Source organism: Schistocerca americana, chromosome 1 (genome assembly GCF_021461395.2).
Source record: "Schistocerca americana isolate TAMUIC-IGC-003095 chromosome 1, iqSchAmer2.1, whole genome shotgun sequence".
Lineage (NCBI taxonomy): Eukaryota > Metazoa > Arthropoda > Insecta > Orthoptera > Acrididae > Schistocerca > Schistocerca americana.
This window is the reverse complement of record NC_060119.1, coordinates 1,083,614,464-1,083,639,025: the sequence shown is the minus strand read 5'-3', so window position 1 is coordinate 1,083,639,025 and position 24,562 is coordinate 1,083,614,464. Positions and strand designations below refer to the sequence as shown.

At 42.7% G+C, this 24,562-nt stretch overlaps 1 protein-coding gene across 3 annotated transcripts in view; it reads right to left on the bottom strand.

Moving 5' to 3' along the window:
- Nucleotides 1–2,353: 2,353 nt before the first annotated feature.
- The window catches only part of LOC124550226 (solute carrier organic anion transporter family member 74D-like), a 137,705-nt gene continuing 115,496 nt past the window's right edge, over nucleotides 2,354–24,562 (bottom strand). For 2 of the 3 annotated variants that reach the window (XM_047125296.1, XM_047125297.1), the window contains 2 exons: nucleotides 14,996–15,097; nucleotides 2,354–3,833 (listed from right to left, as the gene is read on the bottom strand). In XM_047125296.1, the coding sequence (XP_046981252.1) occupies nucleotides 3,691–3,833; nucleotides 14,996–15,097 (245 nt within the window). In that variant the 3' untranslated portion in view covers nucleotides 2,354–3,690. The remainder of the gene's footprint in view (nucleotides 3,834–14,995; nucleotides 15,098–24,562) is intronic. The other variant, XR_006967720.1, reaches the window with a different exon arrangement.

Here is a 24,562-nt window from a genome sequence, read left to right as displayed (position 1 = left end):
AGGAGCCACACGCTTAAATTACTGAATTTGTGATATCTGACAAAAGATTAAAACAGCCAGAGCCCAATATAAGAGTTATGTGCACCCAGTCGCACTTCGTAGGAACATCAGTTAAAGATATTGTAGCTTTAGATTTGCTTGGGATTTTTCAAAGAGCGTGAGGTAAAGGCTTGCAAATTTTAGTTGCTGAATAACTAGTTCCTCAGCCTTTTTTAAAAATTTTACCTGTTGAAAAACGTACCAGGAAAACAAGCAAGAGGTTACTTCAGTAATGTATGTACATACAAGCGTACTCTGAGTGATAACAGGACACAATTTCGATTCAAACAGCGGAGGTAGATGCTCGGTAGATATCAGATAGAGCAGACTGCCATGACTAAGTAAAGGCCAGCATCAAACCCCGCTGCATGAATGATGAAAGTGTTGAATTGTTTCTCAGGAACATTGGTTTATGAAAGGAGTATTTAGAGAAGTTTGAACATGTTAGGAACCATCTATCACATGATTCCATAAAATTTGTGCCATGTAGATCGTACTTAATCAGGAACCGGATAACATTTTTTTCATAATTTTTGGGAGAAGATAGAACTAGTGGAATTGAGCTTGAAGGAAAAAGCAAAGAGGAGATAAGCGAGACATGATAAAGCCTATCGAGTGGGAGATATAATGTTACTAAAGGTACACGCCAGATTAAAGAAAATAAATTCTGAGTTACGTAAGTTCAGTCATGTCTGTAAAGGACTGTATAAGATCAAAAAGACTGTACACTGTGGAAGCAGATGGTTCAAATGACTCTTAAGCACTATGGGACTTAACATCGGCGGTTATCAGTCCCCTAGAACATAGAACTACTTAAACCTAACTAACCTAAGGACATCACACACATCCATGCCCGAGGCAGGATTCGAACCTGCGACCGTAGTGGTCACGCGGTTCCAGTCTAAAGCGCCTAGAACCGCACGGCCTCACCGGCCGGCCATGGAAGCAGAGTGTATGTAAAAAAGGAGAGGTCATAGTGACGAATATTTTGAAGACATAAAAGGTATTATATATTATATTCATGAAGATGATGGAATAGATTCAGAATAAAGAACCAGCAACTCGTGTGTTGGTATACCAACTGGCTATTGGTATATTCCCAGCTAACTCAGACATAGCTTCCTGTTTCAAGTTTGACTCCTCTCCAATAACTGAAATTTTTACGGCAAAGTTATAGAAACTGCTGGGTAGATTTAGCAGTGGTCGTCCAAATATTTCTGTCAGAAACGGTTTTAATAAGACATGACATATGCTTCACCGTTGCCGGCCGCGGTGGTCTAGCGGTTCTAGGCGCTCAGTCCGGAACCGCGCGACTGCTACGGTCGCAGGTTCGAATCCTGCCTCGGGCATGGATGTGTGTGATGTCCTTAGGTTAGTTAGGTTTAAGTAGTTCTAAGTTCTAGGGGACTGATGACCATAGATGTTAAGTCCCATAGTGCTCAGAGCCATTGCTTCACCGTTAAATGAAGTTAATGTTAATGTAGTACTAGTCTTACCTGTATCTTTATACAGTATTTTTTGTAAATCATGAAGAAAAAGGTTGACAACAAGGGAAGTTTTACACTGGAAGAGCAGAGGAATATTGATTTAATTGTCTATCTAGCTACTGATATTGATGATGGATGTATTTATAAGAGGCTTCAGATGTAGAATTCTTTCTGGCATTATTTAATGAGTAATCAATACCTGTACTGGAGATCCTGAACTATATATCAATAAAAACGAGAAGGCATTATACTAGCCTATTGGCAATAACTATTTAAGTACACTAACATACCTTATGGCAGAGTAAAATGGCTGTTTCTGTTGAAATTTCTGTCTGGGAACAACATTATTCGTAATTGTGTACATTCCTGTCTGAGATATGCTTAGTGGACTAAGTTAGTATCTACATTTGTTAACTGACCTGGAGGTAAGTATATAATTGTCAACTAGCTGTAAAAGCTTATATACTAAAAGTATGAGGTGTTTCATGTGTTCCATATCAATAGTATGGTAGAGATAAGGATGGAATAGTTACTAGATTGTTGTATTTCCTCTCTCTCTTTAAAGTGAGCTGATATTACGACTGTCTGGAAGGTAGCAGAATCGACAGCAAAAAGAACCTACTGAAACAAAGGCAAACCAAAGGGGTCAATGAAGTAAGTGAGTGAGTTTACACTGTGCTGCGAAAAAGGTGACCAGCAATGAATATTCGTTTGACAGCCCACACTAACTTTTGAGAGAAGAGATTCATTACAACTGAGTGTAAAACAAAAAACAAAACAATTCATCTGTGAAAATAATTTCCTTTTTATTAAGATGTACTATAATTTTTTCTAAAATATTTCTGCAGAAACAGTTCACTACTGGAATGAGAGGGAATTTGCCCACAAAACATAGTAATTTTATTTCTTATTAAATTCATGTTATTTATCTTCTTTTTTGGTAATAATTAATAACATTTTGTCTTTTCTTTTAAAAAGTCTTTTAGGATGGCAACGTAAGGGATCCTTGATCCATTACCCAGAGATGAGTCAATTACACACGTCACTAATAGGAAAACGACCGATTGCTGAGTGTTGAGAATGCTAAATGTCCCTATCACTATGGGTTGATCCTCAGCAAATCATTATCATTATAGCAGTTAATGACAAAAAACGCTTGGTTTTACAAAATAGTAAATATAAAAGTAATAAGTTCCGATGCTATGTGTTCGTGACAACTGCACCAGCCATCGGACTGGAGAGTGGATTGATGTTACCCATCAGTATAATAGCATGTGACAAAATTTTGACATACTAGAAGTATGCTGAGATTAGACATGATGAAATGTGTAAACGAATGTGGTACTTATCATCCATTGTGTTTAATGAGAATATATTATTTTATACAGTGCAAATTCGCAGTGATCTTGACTATATCAAAGCTAATATTTTGCCGAGAGTAATACTATCAAATAGCCAAAGCTGGTTGTACATCTCCGTTGCCAGTATTGACCCTCTTAACCATTGGGTAACGGTCGCATACGTCAAAGGTTAGGTTAATAGGTTATTTCAGAATTTAAGAATCAAAATTTAAACAGTGCTGTTACAAGATGACGGATTTGCTGTTTGTCACAGAGACGTAGTCAGTCTGTGAATGGGCACCATTACTAGCTGGAATGCTTTCTGCAGCTGGTCAGTCCACCAGCCTGTCTCTCAGGGAAGCAACTATGAAGTAGATTTCTTGCCACCGTTGACACTCTTAGCTGATATGCTACATTAATGAAATAAGTTTGAAAAATTTTGGAAGCTGATGTGTGCAAAAATTTAAATTGATTTACTGAACTGTTGTTTGAAGCGGACCTTGACATGCGTGACTCTTCCCTTGAATCCACGTCTGCTGGTCTAGAAAGCAAGCTGGGAAGCCCGCTTCCAGATGACCGGTACTACAAGGGGAGAAGAACATCAGTCTTTTGAGGGAGTCACAACGTAAACTTTTTCGTTAAAGGATCGATTCGTGATATCCATCTGCTCACAAGACATCATTACCTTTCCTCAAAGTCTGGAAGGGATTTGGGAACCCACTTTCCAAGAAACCCTAGACTTTGTAAAAGCACGCTCTCGTTGACAGTGGCAGTGCGGCAGGCGTCCTTCAGGAAGTAATATCATCTGTCTGGAGAGGCTGTGTTCACGACAGTGCAGCGGCAAGTGTAGAAAGTTTCAAGTCGCGGTCTTCTCCACCGCCGACATTCTCATCCTCGTCGTACAACCGTACGTCCTTGGCGTAGTACCACACGCCAATGTCCAGAAACGTGCCCGAAAACAGGAAACCTGTGGATATATGGTACTCATCAAGCGTTCCGCACATCCAAAAATAAAATCATTTTAATTTTGCCAAGACTGGAAAACGTACAGCACACCCACAAAATACTTGACTCTAGGTCCCTTGAAATGATCTTATTACACAGTGTATATAAGAATATTACTACACATCCTCTTGGTGTAAATTATCTACTTACAAGTGAAACTAACTTACCTCTTCATATTATTGCCCCAGTCATCAATCACTCCATATAACTCCATATATTGTAATGCTATTGTAAATACAATACTGCCATTAATCTGTATGTTTTGAAATTTTATTTTGTTCCATAATAATTTTGAAAAATTAAGAAAATACTATAACAAGAGTAAGCTCGTGTTAAGTGTAGTTTATCTATTTAAAATAACCTCTTTGACGTAGGTGGAATAAATGTATTAAAACATATTTTGTAAATAATTATGTAATATTTCAAGTACAACTGTAATTAATTATGTCAATTTTGTATGTATATGTTGTCATGCAATTGTAGATGGTTCCTACTTAGGGTTTTTGTAAGCAGAAGTGTAAATTGAAAAGGTGTAGGGATCATAGATAGAACGAAACTCCGTTGTGTGGTGGAATGGAAAAGGTGGTGGGGCGCGCGAGTGAGATTTGGCGCACAAGTGGCTGATATAGTCGGTAGCTGCCCTACAAATGGTGAACACGCATTACCTTGGTGAAGCACTAGAGGCCCCGAATTTACCTGCAAGACTGGGTTTTTGGCCTCGGACGTGTTCCACATGATTGGCGCAGTACAGCAGCTATGTACATCAAGAGCCGTACCTGCACAATGTTATTACGCAGCACCGCCTCACGCCACCTTCGACATCAGTAACAGGCAAAGTACTTTATTTAGAAGTGTATCACAGTGTGAACCATCCATCTTCACTCAGTGGAATATAAGTGTTAAATGTACCTTTGTGTTTAACCGTGATTTTCCTATGTCATGTACCTCAGTAGGGTCCTTACCTAAACGAATTTATTCCGAGTATCTTGATGTTTATTGAAGCTTGAATAATAATAAATTACTGGCAATAGTACTGTTTTGGTAGTAAATTCTGAAAACAATTATTGCATGTATCAGTTTAAGGGCCACCGCTTTGCATGGCCACGAGGATAAGTTGTCAATAGTATTTCTGAAAGTAAAGTAGCATAATTGTTTAACTGCAACAATCTTAACAGTAATTTTTCGTGTTGTTTCTCCATGTCAGAGAAAGCCAAACAAATATTGGTGCTAGTAAAACGTTAGCAAATAACAGTCCTAAAGAAATGAAATTTAGTCGTGTTAAATAATAGTTTTGGTCATATGAATGATAGCTGTAAGTTTAATATTTTTATGTATCCTTGTTGAAACATATGTGTGTCTTCTTTAAATAATTGCTGAAGTATAGTGATAAATTCCATAAGTAACAGAAAGTGGGATTAATAGTATTTCTTGCCAAGTGACCGTAGTAAATGGAAGTAGTTATTTATTCATTGTCGAAAATTGACTTCATCTTTTATGGTAGACACTGTGCCCGATTTGGGCTGGCGGCCGTTTTATTGAGCAAAACAGTTTATTGTTATAACAGGCTTTGTCTGATAAAAGGTTTACAAAAGTAATTATTCTCACTGCTTTTCCCCCAAATTGTATGATTCGGAGAAAAATAGTTCGATACTTTACCATTGGGTTGAACACGGTTAAAATCTCTCTCCGAGAGTCGATGGTTTGGAGTGTTAGTGCTGCGTGATTTTATGGTGGTGTTCCTGCCGCTACTTACTGCGCAGTTCTGACATTCCTAATCGCGGATCTTCCGTCTTTACAGTGGTAGAACTTAAACGTTCTGATACCGTATTGACGAGGACGCGAAAGTACCGTTGCAATATGAGAAGACATTGAATAAACAAACACAAGTTTAAATTCCACTAACTTATCCACCTTCCTTATTATCCCCCTCCAAAATAAACAAACTCACACCATGAATAATAATCTGAAAAATCTAGTCACTAAGTTTCTCACAAGAACCTTCCCCGACAGACCGTGCCGTGCTCGCACTTCTCGCTCTTTTTGTTGATACTAAAAGACATTCAACAATACTTAACACTCTAGGAGCTCGCAAAAGCATAAAGGAATCTCGCGGCTTGCAGATTACAGAGATACTAGAAGACGCACACAAGTTAGCCACTAGTCACTTGAATCAGCAGTTGTCTTGTGACAGCCAGAGCGAGAGCACAAGCAGCAGCGAGTACTGTTTGTATAAAGCGTTTATTTTGCACTTTGTTTACGACCTTCCACTAAGGAAGGGATTCTATTTGTGTTTATCTGCTCTGCATAGTAACTAACAGTTCTTGATAAAACTTTACGTAGTTTTCGTGTTAGATTTCTTAGTGTTTTCTTGATGGTTTAGAACAGAAAGCGCCCTAAAACCGTCTTTTGTTTGTTTCGCGGCCGTTAGCCACTAGTCACTTGAATCAGCAGTTGTCTTGTGACAGCCAGAGCGAGAGCACCAGCAGCAGCGAGTACTGTTTGTATAAAGCGTTTATTTAGCATTTTGTTTACGACCTTCCACTAAGGAAGGGATTCTATTTGTGTTTATCTGCTCTGCATAGTAACTAACAGTTCTTGATAAAACTTTACGTAGTTTTCGTGTTAGATTTCTTAGTGTTTTCTTGATCGTTTAGAACAGAAAGCGCCCTAAAACCGTCTTTTGTTTGTTTCGCGGCCGTTAGCCACTAGTCACTTGAATCAGCAGTTGTCTTGTGACAGCCAGAGCGAGAGCACCAGCAGCAGCGAGTACTGTTTGTATAAAGCGTTTTTGTACTTATTTGCTGCGCTTAGCTTTTAAATAGTTTTTCTGGGAGAACCTAGCGTAGTTTTCGCGTCTCGTATTTCAGTGAGTGTTTCTTGATTATCAGAGTAGCTCATCAGAAGATTATCTCGGGAATTTGTCACCGTATAGAGTAGGGTAAACATAGTCATGTGTAGGGACTGTGGTTGTTGTGAGCGGACGCAAGGAGAATTGGCCACTCTTCGGGGGCAGGTGGAGGCTTTGTCTGTTAGGCTCATCGAGCTCGAGGCGCAGGCGTCGGCTCGTAGTGGCGTTGGGGCAACTGTGGTGAGACCTATGCCTACTTCGGTGGCCTTGGAATCACATGGAACCCCTGATGTCGCTGCGTCTTCCGGCAGTGAGCATCTTACCGGTCAGCCATCACTCCAGGGTGAATGGCGGACAGTGGTGGGCACGCGCGTGCCTGGCCGAAAGGCGAAGGTGGGATCTGGCCGCGTGGCAGCTGCCTTACCCCTTTCCAACAGGTACGGGGTGCTTCCTAGTGGTGATGACATCGTTTCCGAGCCACCACAGGATGCCTCGCCTGTTGGGCCAGTGGCCGATTCTCCGGCAAGGTCCCGACAGTCACAGAGGGCGGGCCTATTAGTTATAGGGAGCTCCAACGTTAGGCGGGTTATGGAGCCCCTTAGGAAAATATCGGGTAGGTCGGGGAAGAATGCCAGTGTGCACTCGGTGTGCTTGCCGGGGGGGTCTCGTCCGTAATGTGGAGGAGGCCCTTCCGGCAGCTATTGAACGCACTGGGTGTGACCGGCTGCAGATAGTAGCACATGTCGGAACGAATGACGCCTGCCGCTTGGGTTCTGAGGCCATCCTTGGTTCCTTCCGGCGGCTGGCTGATTTGGTGAAGACAACCAGCATCGCACGCGGAGTGCAAGCTGAGCTTAATATCTGCAGCATAGTGCCCAGAGTCGATCGCGGTCCTCTGGTTTGGAGCCGTGTGGAGGGTCTAAACCAGAGGCTCAGACGACTCTGCGACTATAATGGTTGCAAATTCATCGACCTCCGTTATTGGGTGGAGAACTGTAGGGCCCCCCTAGACAGGTCAGGCGTGCACTACACACCGGAAGCAGCTACTAGGGTAGCAGAGTACGTGTGGCGTGCACACGGGGTTTTTTTAGGTTAGAGGGACCCCCCCCCCCCCCCCCCTTGGGCGAAACGATAAAATACCTGACGGCTTACCAGAGAGGACATTATCATCGTTGATAAAGAACGTCCGTCCTCAGAGACCAAAAACAGGAAAAGTTAACGTAATATTGGTAAACTGCAGGAGTATCCAGGGCAAGGTTCCTGAATTAGTATCTCTTATTGAAGGAAATAGTCCGCATATAGTATTAGGAACGGAAAGTTGGTTAAAACCGGAAGTGAACAGTAACGAAATCCTAGACACAGAATGGAATATATACCGCAAGGATAGGATAAACGCCAATGGTGGAGGAGTATTTATAGCAGTAAAGAATTCAATAATATCCAGTGAAGTTATTAGCGAATGCGAATGTGAAATAATCTGGGTTCAGTTAAGTATCAAAGGTGGGTCAGATATGATAGTCGGATGCTGCATCAGCAACCGTAGTAGTTGAGCGCCTCAGAGAGAACCTGCAGAACGTCGTGAAGAAGTTTCGTGATCATACTATTGTAATAGGGGGAGACTTCAATCTACCAGGTATAGAATGGGATAGTCACACAATCAGAACTGGAGCCAGGGACAGAGACTCTTGTGACATTATCCTGACTGCCTTGTCCGAGAATTACTTCGAGCAGATAGTTAGAGAACCAACTCGTGACGCTAACGTTTTAGACCTCATAGCAACAAATAGACCGGAACTTTTCGACTCCGTGAATGTAGAAGAGGGTATCAGTGATCATAAGTCAGTGGTTGCATCAATGACTACAAGTGTAATAAGAAATGCCAAGAAAGGAAGGAAAATATATTTGCTTAACAAGAGTGATAGGGCACAAATCGCAGAATATCTGAGTGACCACCATCAAACGTTTATTTCTGAGGAAGAGGATGTGGAACAAAAATGGAAAAAATTCAGAAACATCGTCCAGTACGCCTTAGATAAGTTCGTACCGACTAAGGTCCAAAGCGAGGGGAAAGATCCACCGTGGTATAACAATCATGTACGAAAGGTACTACGGAAACAAAGAAAGCTTCATCATAGGTTTAAGAGTAGTCGAATCATAGCTGATAAGGAAAAGCTGAACGAAGCGAAAAAGAGCGTAAAGAGAGCAATGAGAGAAGCATTCAACGAATTCGAACATAAAACATTGGCAAACAATCTAAACAAGAACCCTAAAAAGTTTTGGTCGTATGTAAAATCGGTAAGCGGATCTAAATCCCCTATTCAGTCACTCGTTGACCACGATGGCACCGAAACAGAGGACGACCGAAGAAAGGCAGAAATACTGAATTCAGTGTCCCGAAACTGTTTCACTGCGGAAAATCGTAACACGGTCCCTGACTTCAGCCGTCGCACGGACGCCAAAATGGAAAATATTGAAATAAACGATATCGGAATTGAAAAACAACTGCTATCACTTAGTAGCGGAAAAGCATCCGGACCAGACGAGATACCCTTAAGATTCTACAGTGATTATGCTAATGAACTTGCCCCCTTTCTATCAGCAATTTATCGTAGATCGCTGGAAGAACGTAAAGTACCTAGCGACTGGAAGAAAGCGCAGGTCGTTCCCATTTTCAAGAAGGGTCATAAATCAGATGCGAATAATTATAGGCCTATTTCGCTTACGTCAATCTGTTGTAGAATAATGGAACATGTTTTGTGTTCTCGTATTATGACGTTCTTAGATAATACAAATCTCCTTCATCATAACCAACATGGATTCCGCAAACAGAGATCATGTGAAACTCAGCTCGCCCTATTTGCCCAAGAAATTCACAGTGCCGTAGACACTGGCGAGCAGATTGATGCCGTATTCCTGGACTTCAGGAAGGCATTTGATACGGTTCCGCACTTACGTTTAGTGAAAAAAATACGAGCTTACGGAATATCGGACCAGGTTTGTGATTGGATTCAGGATTTCCTAGAAGAAAGAACACAACATGTCATTCTTAACGGTTCAAAATCTGCAGATGTAGAGGTAATTTCGGGAGTACCGCAGGGAAGCGTGATAGGACCTTTATTGTTTACAATATACATAAATGACTTAGCTCCGTGAGGCTATTTGCAGATGACACGGTTGTCTACAAGAAAGTAGCAACATCAGAAGACTCGTACGTACTCCAGGAGGACCTGCAGAGGATTAATGCATGGTGCGACAGCTGGCAGCTTTCCCTAAACGTAGATAAATGTAATATAATGCGCATACATAGGGGCAGAAATCCATTCCAGTACGATTATGCCATAGGTGGTAAATCATTGGAAGCGGTAACGACCGTAAAATACTTAGGAGTTACTATCCGGAGCGATCTGAAGTGGAATGATCACATAAAACAAATAGTGGGAAAAGCAGGCGCCAGGTTGAGATTCTTAGGAAGAATTCTAAGAAAATGTGACTCATCGACGAAAGAAGTAGCTTACAAAACGCTTGTTCGTCCGATTCTTGAGTATTGCTCATCAGTATGGGACCCTTACCAGGTTGGATTAATAGAAGAGATAGACATGATCCAGCGAAAAGCAGCGCGATTCGTCATGGGGACATTTAGTCAGCGCGAGAGCGTTACGGAGATGCTGAACAAGCTCCAGTGGCGGACACTTCAAGAAAGGCGTTACGCAATACGGAGAGGTTTATTATCGAAATTACGAGAGAGCACATTCCGGGAAGAGATGGGCAACATATTACTACCGCCCACATATATCTCGCGTAATGATCACAACGAAAAGATCCGAGAAATTAGAGCAAATACGGAGACTTACAAGCAGTCGTTCTTCCCACGCACAATTCGTGAATGGAACAGGGAAGGGGGGATCAGATAGTGGTACAATAAGTACCCTCCGCCACACACCGCAAGGTGGCTCGCGGAGTATAGATGTAGATGTAGATGTTATAAAGACTCTGCAGTCAGGGAGCAGCCGCTTGCGATGTTTGAAGGGTACCTCTTTTGTAAGAAATTCTTGAAAAGTGACGTTCGTATTGATGACAATTTCTTATACAGTCGGGGCAGAAAATATGCCACGATACATCAATAGCATCTATATCAGTGCGTTCTGATATGACGTCATAAGTCTTTGAGTAAACTAATTCACATGTTTATCGGTGCACGTCTCTTTAAAACTTCTATGGCGAGAACAGGAAAAGTTCTACATTAAGCAATGTGTCAGGAATGCCAGAACTTTCAAGAGATTAGTAGAGAAATTAATTATAATGCGTTTTATGTGAAAGGTACGTAAGCTGAATTTTTTCATATTCAATTTAACTAGTATTACACAGATACTAGAAAACGAACACAACTTATAATGAGTGTGGAGGTCGGGATCAGCCCCTTTAGTTATTTCAAGGGTGTCTTATTCCTAGGGATTTCTTGAAAAGTGATGCTCGTAATAATGACGATTTCTAACACAGTCTGCGTAGGAAAGATCCCATGAAAGATCGGTAGCATCCGCATCAGTGACCAGTACTTGGTACTACGCCCGACGTAAGCGTGATAACCAAAATTCTCAACTAATATTACGAAACAATGACGCTTTTCATGACACTCTGTCCTAGTATGTGGAAACCAAACAACAGTGGGTATAAAAACGCATTCCACTTGTGCTCTTACTCAGTATGATAATTATTGTAATATCTTCACTTTTATGTCACTTCTAGTATGAAGCCTTAGATATATATTAGAAGAGTGCAATATAACGAATAATTCTGCTTTCACAATGCCAAGCCTATGCAGGCTTTCATTTTCAAAGCTGAGCAACCTACTCACATGACACATGTCAGTTATTTTCCTATTACCAACGAGTAATCACGGATTGGATTTGTCCCCTCCTGCATACCATATAGCCATTTACTTAGTTCTATTAACTGCACAATATTAGCTTATGTAAGAGTTATTATGCAAACAGACTATCTAACTTGCTTAATGTAAACATTTAGGTTTCTGTCATTCGGCGATTTATACGTTTACGCGTTTTACACACAGCAATTACTATTTATACAATTCAGTCTTTCGCAGAGGGTTACAAGAGGAGAAGTTACTGTAAAAGGCACTCCAATATGACATATAGCTCATTTTCATTAACATCTGTCCTCGTGATGCATTCCATTAGCACAGTGACTTATTTCTTGTCGACTGCCTGTCCTCCCATTTCAGAATGGCTCGAAGTAGTTCCTGTAATAATGCTGAAGAATTCTTTGCATATGAGCATTCTGTACACTCACAAGGGAATCTCCCCATCGCACCCCCCTCAGATTTAGTTATAAGTTGGCACAGTGGATAGGCCTTGATAAACTGAACACAGATCAATTGAGAAAACAGGAAGAAGTGTGGAACTGTGAAAAAATAAGCAAAATATACAAACTGAGTAGTCAATGGGCCACATAAGCACCATAATGGAGTACGTGAGATCAGGAGCGCCGTGGTCCTGTGGTAGCGTAAGCAGCTGGAGAACGAGTGGTCCTTGGTTCAAGTCTTCCGTCGACTGAAAATTTTACTTTCTTTATTTTTGCATAATTATTATCTGTCCGTTCGTTCATTGACATCTCTGCTCACTGTAATAAGTTTAGTGTCTGTGTTTTGCGACCGCATCGCAAAACCGTGCGATTAGTAGACGAAAGGACGTGCCTCTCCAATGGGAACATAAAACATTTGTCGCAAGGTCATAGGTCAACCGATTCCTCCACAGGAAAACACATCTGATATATTCTATACGACACTGGTGACGGCATGTGCGTCACATGACAGGAATATATTGTCGACCCACCTAACTTGTACACTTGGCAAATGGGTAAAAAGATTCTTCTACCTTGCCCGATTTAGGTTTTCTTGTGGCTGTGATAATCACTCCCAAAAAAGTGATGAAAACATAAGAGTTTGTCACATAAACTGAAAATAACAAATTAAACTTTTCACTCGATGGAAGATTCGAACGTAGGACCTTTCGTTCCGCAGCTGCTCACGTTACCACGAGACCACGGCGCTCCTGCGTTCCTATCGTCCATAATGTTGCCTATCTTCCTTGAACTACTCAGTTTGTATATTTTGCTTATTTTTTCACAGTTCCACACAACTTCTTCCTGTTTTCTCAGTTGATCTGTGTTCAGTTTTTCAAGGCCTATCCACTGTGCTAACTTATAACTACATCTGAGGGGAGTGCGATGGGGAGGTTCCCTTGTGAGTTCCCGGTCTTTTTATATTTTAACTCGTCACAAGTGGTCTAGTCCCCACACACCATTGTGTTCACGAGTACCTAAAGTTTTGGAATGACATTCATTATTGTGATTCAGTCAGCTGTGCCAGTTACTTTGTATACCGTCCATTCCCCTTATGTATCGAAATACACCTCTCGCTAATTTAAAAGATTCAGCATCTACCGTTCTCTGACGTAAGGGAGCAGGTAGCCAATTCTCCCTTTGTGATTCTTCAAATTCTTCCGTCGTGTTAATTGATCGAACAGTTCACGGGTGTACGGCCAGTTCATAGTGTCCAACGGGCACAATATTTCGGCAATCAGACATTTCGCCATCGTCAGGTGCGCTGACGAACTGAGTTGCTGGGGGCGCAGCCAACTAATATCCCTTGCCCCCGAGAACCCTTCCGTCCGCTGTCCGCCCGTGTCGGCGGGTCGGCAGTTGCGGCGTCTGTGGTGGCGTTGATGTACGGTCTCTGTCCGCTGCGGTCGCCAGATCGTTGTGTTCGCTGAGAGTCTTCTTAATTAAACTCAGCGATGGAACCAAGCCTTGCTTAGATTATAGCCGCAGTCACGGTTGATGAGATCGTCCCTGGTAGAGATTCCTATGGCATCTTTAGCGACACTGTCCCAGTATTTGAAAGCTTGTGCCACAATCCGGTAAGTTCGTATTCCATGACGCGATTGTCGGACAAACAGTGCTCTGCGACCGCTGACTTGTTGGGAAACATCGGGCGAGTGTGCCTCTGGTGTCCTCGGCAACGATCCTCGACGGTGCGCACTCTATAATATATGTCTTCCCATGTTGTCGTGGAATTTGGTATACATCGGCCTTCCGCAAAACTAGGTTTATCTTTGAGCCTTCCCAGTAATGCTCGTGTTTTATTGGGTGGGCAAAAGACAGTTTTTATTCTGCGCATCTTCAATATGCGTCCGATTTTTCCGATATGGCGCCAGCGTATGGTATAAAGGCAATGACTGCCTCATCCTCCTTAACTTCTTCCATCTCCACAGACTGTACTGTTATGGCGGGGCAGAGAGCGAGCATAATCTGCCAGTCTGGATACCCGCTTTTCGGATTACAGTTCTGAGGTGTTCCAGCTCCTGAGACAGACTCTCTGCGTCTGAAATGGTTCGCGTCCTGTGTACCAGTGTTTTTAGTACCCCATTCCTCTGCGAAGGGTGGTCGAAATTGTCTGCATGCAAACACAGGTCAGTGAACGTTTTCTTCCGATGCACACCGTGGCCCAGCTCTTCTATTGACAATGGCGTCCAGGCATGGTAATCTTCCTTCTGATTCAGTCTCCGTAGCGAATTTTATAGGGGATATATGGAGTTCTAATGTGTGAGGAAGTCAAGGAGTTTGTCCCTTCCATGGGACTATATGACGACTGTGTCATCCATATTGCGGATAAAACACGTGAGTTTTAATTTGGAGGACTTCAGGACTTCCTCCTCGAAGTATTTCACATACAAATTCTCGACTACAGGGAAGAGTGGGCTGTCCATTGCGACTGCTTCCGTTTGTTCCTAGTATTCTCCACTAAACTGGAAACACGTGGAGGTCAGGATTTCCCTGAAAAGGTCGGTAGTCTTCTCGTCATATTTCTGACCAATGAGTTCTAAACACTCTAGTAGAAACGACTGGAAAACTGACCAGTATATTTAAGTCTTTCGCCCTGAAGCTGTCGAGGCGTTTCAAAAAATCCACAGAATGGCTGATACCATGAGCGCACCTGGCGATGGTGACATGTCTGATAGTCACAATATTGTGCCTGTTGGTAATATGAGCCGGCAGTACATCCTTGGACAGTTTAATTTTCAGTACCCCTTAAGTCCGCTATTATCCTTTGTCGTCCGTACTGTTACCCACTTCATACGTGTTCTTAATTTGCTTCTTGTGATCTGATCTATGATTGCTATATTACCTCTATAAAGTCCTTTCCGATAGTTCTTACCTGAAGCAAACAAGAAATCTTCGACCTTTTAGTTATGACTCACCTGCCGCCAAGATATTTGGGGCGTGACGCATGTGGGCCATGTCGTAGAGCCAGCAGTTGCCGCGTGATCCGCACGTCTCACTCCACACCAAGCAGCTAGAGTCTGCAAAAGTAAGATGGGCCCTCCAGCAGCAGAATTTCCATCGTCATTGTAAATAATCTGATTTGTATTAACAACAAAAATCAATAATATTTCTGTCAAACATAAAGCAATGCACGCTGAAGTTGGGATGTTGTCGAATCTGCTCCAGGGTAGTCTTTGAACAGCAGACCGCTGTGTGTATGAAGCGAGGACGGTATTGGCAGTTGGTGCAATGAAAATGACAGAAGTCATCCAACACATTTTGCAGGCATTTCAAACACGGAGGTGGCCAGGTGATCTAATGTGATTCCTTCTCTTGTTACCCGATCGCAGCAGCAATTTCGAACCAAAGTTACGGCGCGTTCCCCATACTAAGCACTGTATGTCCAGTTATGAACACCAAGGGAAAAAATGACTCACTCGAATCTTTTAATTTAAGTTATATTGTGTTTGCAGTACAAGAACGAAGAAAGAGAAAGCGTCACAACTGAAACTATTAAAGCAATACATGAAGACCTTAATCTCGACAGTGAAACTGGTTAGATTTCCTACTATAATACGAGAGAGACAAAGAAACATAACTGTTCCGCAGAGCCAGAATAACAATTCTTTCTCGTAGAAGGTGCTTTTGCCTATGAAGTCTACAACTGGTAATTAAAAGTTGCTAGGTGAAGTCGTGAAATGTTAAGAATTGCTGCTTGAAAATTATTAATAGGTCAGAGTAGTTCCAGCAATTTTTTAGTTCGTGAAGTCACCGTCGTTCTTCGCGTCAATTCTCTAAGAAAAGCCGAAAAATGAAAATTAGAGCTGCATTGTAAGAACGTATCAGGTTACTACGAGGAAACGTAGGATTTCTTAATGCAGCTACATGGGTAGCGGAGGCTGTGTGGTGTGGGCTAGGCGGTATTTTACGCTAGAGCGTCTCTGGAAAGTACAGAAGCGAATTCAGGCTCAAACGCTACACGCCAAACACAGGATGAGCGTCGACCTAGGAACCAAAGGTATAATGGTCGTAAATAGTCGTAGCTGTGTTAGGAAAGAACCAGAGCTACAAGCACTAATAGAAAGCCCTGTAGCTGAAATCGCTGTAGGCATTGAAAGCTGACTAAAGTCGAGGATAAACGACTCAGACGGTGTTCACAAAGGCTACACTAAATACAGTTTGTGGCTGCGTGTTTGTTGCTTTCAGTAGCCAGCAGTTTATCTTCTAGTGAAACAGAAGTAGATAGCTCCTGTGAGTTAGTATGGGTAGAGGTTATAATAAATTATTAATTGATTCCTTTTACATGACTTCCGACTCAGATGATACAGTTGCTGAACAGTTCAAAGAAAACATGAGTCTCACTTCAAATAGTACCACGCTTATACAATTGCAGTTGGTTGTGACTTCAACCTTCCCTCGATATGTTGACGAAAATACATGTTTAAAATCGGTGTTACGCATAAAACACCGTCTGAAATCATACTAAATAATTTCTCCTAAAATCAGTTTGAACAATTGCTGCAGGAACCCACTTGAAGTGTAAATGGTTGCAGAATGTGCTGGACTTCTGAGCAACAAATAATCCTGGGCAAATAGGGAGCATCATGAGGGATGCAGTGACTGTGACCGCAAGGTTGTTGTAGCGAAGTTTTAAACTGTGTCATCAAAAACCACCAAAAATAAACGCAACTATATCACTTTAAAATAGCAGATAAAAATTCACTTGTCACCTTCCTAAGGGGAAATCTCCAGTCCTTACAACTAAGCATAGACCAGATGTGGTTTAAATTCAATGAAATAGTGTCACCGGCAAATGAGGGATTTTGAGGGGTGGCCAACCTGGCCTAAAAGCTATCATCCTTGAATAAAGATAGGACAGATGAAGACGCTAGTGACCGACAGGGTATAGCAAATACACATAGAATCACAAGGTCGGAGATAGCAGTGATTTATTCACTGGGAATGTGGTGCTGGAGGTGTAAAAAGATGAACAGCAGGCAGTTCGTGGCAGATGGTAACGAGGCAGTGCTGTACTGATGCAACATGTACTTCGTCGGGAGCCGCTCATCCTCGTCTTTCAGAGCACGCTTGTGAAGCACAGTGACGAAAAAGCGGCCATGCGAGCTGGACTGGTGCAATTCACGGCATTGCCCGACACTGTACAACGCGCCCACACGGCGCTACAGTGATCAAAATACGAACCCCGCCACTGTCTTCTCCAGCCCTGCCCGCAAACAACATAGGCGTTTGAGATTGGACGAGCAAAAACACGACACTGACGAAAGGAAGTCCGAAGAAAAGTCCTTTCGCTGTAGAGACGTATGGGCTACAGCAATTGCGAGAGCATGGGCGGCAGCATAAGGCAGGGAACAAAGGATGCGTCGAGAAGTAATTAATGAATGTGAAATCAGGTGATGGATTCTGGACCTCTCGACGATGCACAAACCGCTGCTCTATCACAATTTGCATATAAATTTTATTTCGAAGTGTCTAAGGATACAACTGCGAATTAAATCAGCTAAATAACTACAGAAACGAAAGAAACCTTGTTGTAGTAATTTCCTACATACACAGGAACCTACATCAGTAAACAGATCCATGATGCCTTCATTCTGAGAAGTATTAATAAGTTGCAGAAAATGGCGGTGGCCGTTAGAAAGATTCAACTATAAACGGAGCGACTTCTCTAAACCGAGGCGCGTACGAACGCAGAACATCCCGCAGTTGCAACGGTCGAGGCTGCGCCAGGTTAGAAAACTCCTGGAGCGAAAAGCAAGCAGCTTGTCTACGGCCCAGCAGGCGACAGCTAGCCGCTTGATTACCAAACGAGTAGGCACTAGAACTACTTTCTTCAGGTGTAGACACACTAGTGTGAGATGCTGACCAACTAAGAAGAAAAGAAAACCCCAAGCGTTGCCACTCCAGCCATTCTGGAACGTCTTCTTGGAAGGCCCACTACCTGCCATATCGTCTGCCATCGTCAATTGTCCATACGTAAGCACCGCCAAGCGACTGTTAAGCTTAACGGTTCGTGACTTCAGGCACGGTTTAATAATAATGCTCGATTCGATCGCCGTTTTGGTCGGTTGGCGATCCCGAGTACTTCGTGATAATAAGAGAGAGCAGCAGCGTCGGCCATGCGATAAGGTTCGCCGAATTCTCTCTCTGAAATGTCCTCAGTTAAACTTGGGTCGCAGTAGATAAATACTATTTCTATACGTCATTTTGTGAATGTGTCTACATGAGTGGAGGCTGCCCTCGGTTAAGGGGATGCTGTTCTCTGCTAATTTCGAAATATATCTCACTGTACTAGCTTCTAACTCATTTATTTGTGTTTCAATTTCTACCCCTTCCCCCAGTATCCACTCAGATCAGTGCTTCCCTCCAAGTAGGGTCGTATTCCATGCATTTCCACGGTGTGATACTGGGTAGAATAATAACATAAGGCCCCGATGGCCTATGGTCCACTAACTGGGGTAACCTCTTTTTACTCAGGCTGCCTGAGATATGAAAACTGCGGCAATCATTTTAGGTGTGGTAGTGCAAGCTTACCAAAAAACATTGCTAGCTGGGACATTATAATAATGTGGCTGACTCTCCCAGACAATTCCAAAAGAACGGAACCTATTTTTCCTTTTTTATTCCTGCGGTGGTGAAATCACGACTATGGGAAGAAAACGTCTTATCAGTGGTGGGGCCAGCCGTTGTGGCCGAGCGATTGTAAACACTTCAGTCCGGAACCGCGCTGCTGCTACGGTCGCAGGTTCGAATCCTGCCTCAGGTATGGCTGTGTGCGATGTCCTTAGGTTAGTTAGGTTTAAGTAGTTCTAAGTCTAAGAGGTCTGATGACCTCAGATGTTAAGTCCCATAGTGCTTAGAGCCATTTGAACCATCAGTGGTGGATGGGCGGTGACTTAGATATTACGTCACACTTTTTGAATGGAAAACCACTCTAAAGAAGTAGACTGGAGAAGGAGGATGAGAGATCTTATGAAGTATAATGCTGTTTTAGCATAATAGTGGCAAAGCGGGGATTTGTACACAAGTCAGACTAGAGGCGCGAAAGAGCTACGAACAGTGCAGTCCCTGGACGCAGACAGCAAGAGAGATACGGTCACGTAACATGGAACATACAGGCTGGAGGTGTAGAGGACAACACTACTACTTGATTTTTGGAAGTCGGTCGGTGAACGAAAAGGAGTGAGACCACAAACGCGCAGAACATTAAGAGTTGGTTTTAGGATGCAGTGGAAGAACACAGAGCGTATTACTCAAATGGGAGATAGGGAGTAGGACAGATTAACATTCGAACCCAGGGAGTGGAGGTAGGTAGAACACACGCCCGACAGCAGTGACGAAGGGCCACCACGAGCTCCACGGCTCGACGGCAGACGATGCATCTCACGCTAAGAGTACATTGCAACAGCTTCACGCACGTGACAGATAGGCGCAAAGTTTCGCTAGTTCAAGGAGAAGTGGCTGCCCACGCAATGGTCTTTCTGCCCCACTAATAATATTACCTTCGTTCACTATCAGTTCAATGCCATGCATTCATTGCTTACCTACTACAAAACATCGTGTGTCTGTGAAAGATCGCAGCATATCCTCTTAAAATGCTCACTGTTCACCAAACCTTGCCAACACTTAACGATGATTCTTAATCTGCACTGTTGTTTGAGACTGTGAATCATAAATCCTGGCAAAATATAACGTTATTACTCGAATAAAGTTTAGATTGGTGACTGATTTCATAGCTATGTCATAGTAAATAGTTAGAGAAGAGTTAAAGAGGTAACATTGAGGACATGTTGCTTAGGGCCATTAACACCATTCCGCATTATTCATAATGCTTCGCGTAAGTTAATTAATTATCGTCGTACCCCGATTGTGCACGCAGCTCGTGATCTAGTGGTAGCCGGCACGGTAGCTCAGCGTGTTCGATCAGAGGCTTAGCTGCCCTCTGTAATAAAAAAAAAGTGAGTGAATGAATCAATAATGAACTTCAACGGGCGTCAGAGGACGTCGGCCACGAACAATTTGCAACGAACTATAACGAACAAAATGAGACAGAAAAAGTGGCTGGCGCTGCTGCTTCTGGATCATAGGGTCCCGGGTTCGATTCCCGGCCTGGTTGGGTATTTTGTCTGGCCAGGGACTGGGTGCTTGTGTTGTCCTCATCATTTTATCTTCATCATCATTCGTAACAGTGGCTCGATTGGACTATGTAAAAATTGGGACTTTGTACGGGCGCCGTTGACCGCGCAGTTGAGCGCCCCACAAACCAGACATTATGATCATCATCCGATTGTGGAAACCCATCTAACGTAGCAGTTACTCTGTCATCTGGTGGGGTCTTGAAGTTCATACCGAGTAAATTAGTAAGAAACGGAACACTTTTCCCGTCGTACACAACAGAACACTGTTGCAGAAGCAATGATAAAAGGGTGCCAAATTTAAAAGAACGCATATCTCCAATATTGGCGCTGCTGTACTTGAGCTGGAAACTTAGCGTGGGCTTCAGTGCGAGATACTTTTTATAGCTTTCACAGTAAAACTCTGTGTCGAAATCTGACAGAAAAACCAAAAAGATTCTGGTACACCAGCGGCAAGAGACAGTTCCTTCACTGTGTGACAGCAATGGAAATGTTACCAATGACAGTGCCACTAAGGCGGTCTTCCTATACACGTTTTCCAAAATTTCTTCGCCACGGAAGACGAATTAAATGCCGGCCAAAGTGGCCGTGCGGTTAAAGGCGCTGCAGTCTGGAACCGCAAGACCGCTACGGTCGCAGGTTCGAATCCTGCCTCGGGCATGGATGTTTGTGATGTCCTTAGGTTAGTTAGGTTTAACTAGTTCTAAGTTCTAGGGGACTAATGACCTCAGCAGTTGAGTCCCATAGTGCTCAGAGCCATTTGAACGAATTAAATATTTCATAATTCGAATCAGGAACAGCTGCCAACATAACACAGAAATAGATATCCACGGTGTAGCGAAGCTGCTTAAATTGCTTAATAAAGCAAGTCTTGTGGTCCAGATTCTGAATTCCTCCCCGAATATGCCGATATAATAGTTCCTAACTTAACAATCATATACAACCACCAACTCGTTGTAAAACCCTTACCTAAGGCATGGAAAGTTGCAGGTTACAAGAACACTCACGAAATCAAATAGAAGGAATTCCCTAAATTACAGACCAATATCACTGACGTCGGTTTGCAGTACAATCGAACATTATGAATTACGACCTACTGTCATATAGTCAGCATAGGTTCAGGAAATATCGCTCATGTAAAACACAACTAGCTCTTTTCACACGAAATAACGGGGGCTATCCACAGGTGGTCTCAAATTTGATTGTATATTTCCAGATTTCCATACACCGTTCCTCACGAGCGGCTTCTAAACAAACTGCGTGCCTGTGGAGTATCATCGTCTCACTTGTGTGACCTGAATTCGTGATTTCCTGTCGGAAAGGACTCAGCACGCACTAGTTTACAGTCATCGAGTAAAACCACAGTGATATCTAGTGTTTCACAAGGAAGTGTTATTGGCCCTCTGCTGTTCCTAGTCTACACTGGTTGTCTCTCCTAAGATACGTCAGGAGCGTATTCTCTGGTATTTCGGCAGATATTTACAATTTTGTTTTCACATTGTGTAACTGGAGTCAGACCAAACAAATAATGGTTGTCACGTCTTTCGTGCGAAGCTCAGTGTCCACAGAAAGCCTCGGTTTGTTTCCCATTCCAAACAAAATGATTTTTAAATCGGAAGTTTACAAGCCCATGCCATTGAGGGTTCCCAAATTAGCCTAGTCTAAAATTTGTTTCATCGACATGTATTAACAGCGAGAGTAAAACACGAAGAATAAACCACAATCCAGCAGCGGCTCAGTAGCGCTGCATTCTTGGCGGTAGCAGTCAGTGGGGGCCAGGGTGGCGCTGTCACTTCTGAAGTGCTGGTTATTCTTTGAGTTTTTCCGTCGCTGTGAATGCATATATTGCACTAGGCTAATCTGGGGTCACTCTATTGAACTGGCACGTGAATTCCGCTTTAAAAATCGTTTTGATTGTAACGGGAAATAAACCGACGCTTTCCGTCAACACTGGGCGTAGTGACAAAGACGTGACTAGCACCATTTGTTTGTGCTGACTCCAGCTACACATTGCAAAAGCTAGATTGCAAATATCTTCTTAAACATCAGAAAAAATGCGCTCTTTAGGCGACAATATGAGCAGACCCCTTAGAATGCATGCAGATGGTACTGTCATTTACTGCATAGTGAAATGAGAACGAAGGACTTCAGGTAATCCATACAGCCTACGAGATCTAGGAAAACATTAAATAGACTGGAGTTGGCTCAAAAGATATTTTAGTCACCCTGGATGTGTTCTCACTATTTACGGAAGCTTCTGAGGTGGACACAGCGAAATTTTAGGAATAGCCTTGGGTTCTCCATTACCTCCAGCAATGGCTATCCTTTTTATGGAAAATTCTGAGGATTGTGCATTAAATTTGGCTCCCCTTCGTTCATCTTCATTTTATCGTTATTTTGAAGAAACGTTTATGGTCTGGCAACATGGCGTAAAAGCTCTGGAGTTCTTCCATGAACATATGAGCGTACGCATCCAAACATCCAGTTTACTGTCGAGACAGAGATAAAGGGAAGGCTGCTATTTTTATACATTTTGGTACAACGAAATTCGGATGGCTGTCTCGGCCACACAGTGCGCCTCAAGCCGACGCACATGGGTCTACATCTTAGCGCCCAAGCGCCCAGAATTTTCACTATGCAGTCCAGAAGAGAGCAGCTTTAAATACACTCGTACACAGAAGAAAAACTCTTCTAACGAGGATCATTTGGATGCCGAAGATAATCATCTGAAGTATATGTTCCGAAAGAAAGGCTATGTGTCACGTGATATGAAGACAGCATTCTGCAAGAAAAGGAACGGCGAAAACGTGGAATATTCACGTGATGAGCCACCGATTGCATTCCTTTCCTTCTGCAGCGCTGCATCTAGCAAAGTAGAGATAGTTCTGGGAAGACGAGGTATCAGGTTTATTTTGCGACCTCCTGTGAAGATAAAGGAGATGCTACGCCCTGTTAAGGACAGTGTCGGCCTCAGGATCCTGAACTGGAGAAATCTGCGGTTCCTGGGCACAGCCTCAGAAACAAACATAAAATACTGTTTGACGAACCAAAAGGTTTGTCCCAGACTCCTATATACTTAAGATTCTGTAATTAAAGAGGCTGTAGAGATAAGAATGTGTGAGAACCATGACAGCGGGTATGTAGTTTTAGCGGTGCGTGTAAGCAACCTCTCGATGCAGAGAAGACTCACAGATACTCGTCGCAATGTTTTCACTACTGCGGGAGCGGTGGTTCCACCAGCGCAGACGTAGACATCATCTGCGACAGTAGGATGCAATTACCGACCAATCAGGAGCCGTGTTTGGGCAATGTAAGGCCACCGAAGAGGCAGTACTGGCTGTCAGTTGCTCCTGATGAAGACGATGGAGGTAATCGTCGAAAGCTCATGAAATGACACAGAAAGAAATCCGATTACGTCTAGTGAAATCCTCATAAGATCACAAACAACTGAAAATGGCTTAGACAAGATATCTGTATGGTGCAAAGCGTGGCAGTTGACTATAAATAATCAAAAGCGTAAGTACTAAAAGAAATCCTTTACATTTCGTTTACACGATAATTCACACAAAGTTAAAGGCTGTCAATTCAGATCAATAACTAGGAAATACAAATACGAGAACTTCAACTGGAACGATCCCAGAGATGATGATGTTTGGAAGGCGAATCAAAGGGCGCGTTTTATTGGAAGAACACTTAGAAAATGCCACAAGTCTTGTAAAAAGACTGCCTACGATAAGCTTGTCCGTCCTCTCTTGGAGCACTCCAACACCGTATGGGATCCATACCAGAGTGAATTGATGGAGGATTTCAAAAAAGTTCAAAGAAAGGCGACTCATGTTGTGATATAGCGAAATAGGAGAGAGTGTCATCGATATGAGTTCGGGTAGGAATCATTGAAGCAAAGGCATATTTCACTGCGGCGAAATATTTTCACGAAATTTAAATCATAAAATTTCTTCTCCGAGTGCGAAAATATTTTTCTGATGTCAGACTACTATAAAGTGAACGAAATCAGAGTTCGCGTGTAAAGATTTAAGTGTTCGCTTTTCCCGTGTACTCTTCGAGAGTGGAACGGTAGAGAGTAGTCTGAACGTGGATCCATGAACGATCCGCCAGGCACTTAAGTGTGAGTTATAGAATAGTATTTTAGATGTACACTGGTATTACAAACTTAAGGACAAAAGTTACTGTCACATGATGTGTTACTGCTAAGTAACATAGGTCGATGGAACTTGAGCCATACACAGAAAGAACTATAACTGAAACAAAAACTCAATGAGAAGAACAGAAATAACACCTTCATTCAAAGACAACAATTACACTCAAGTCACCGCAATTCATAATGGTCCC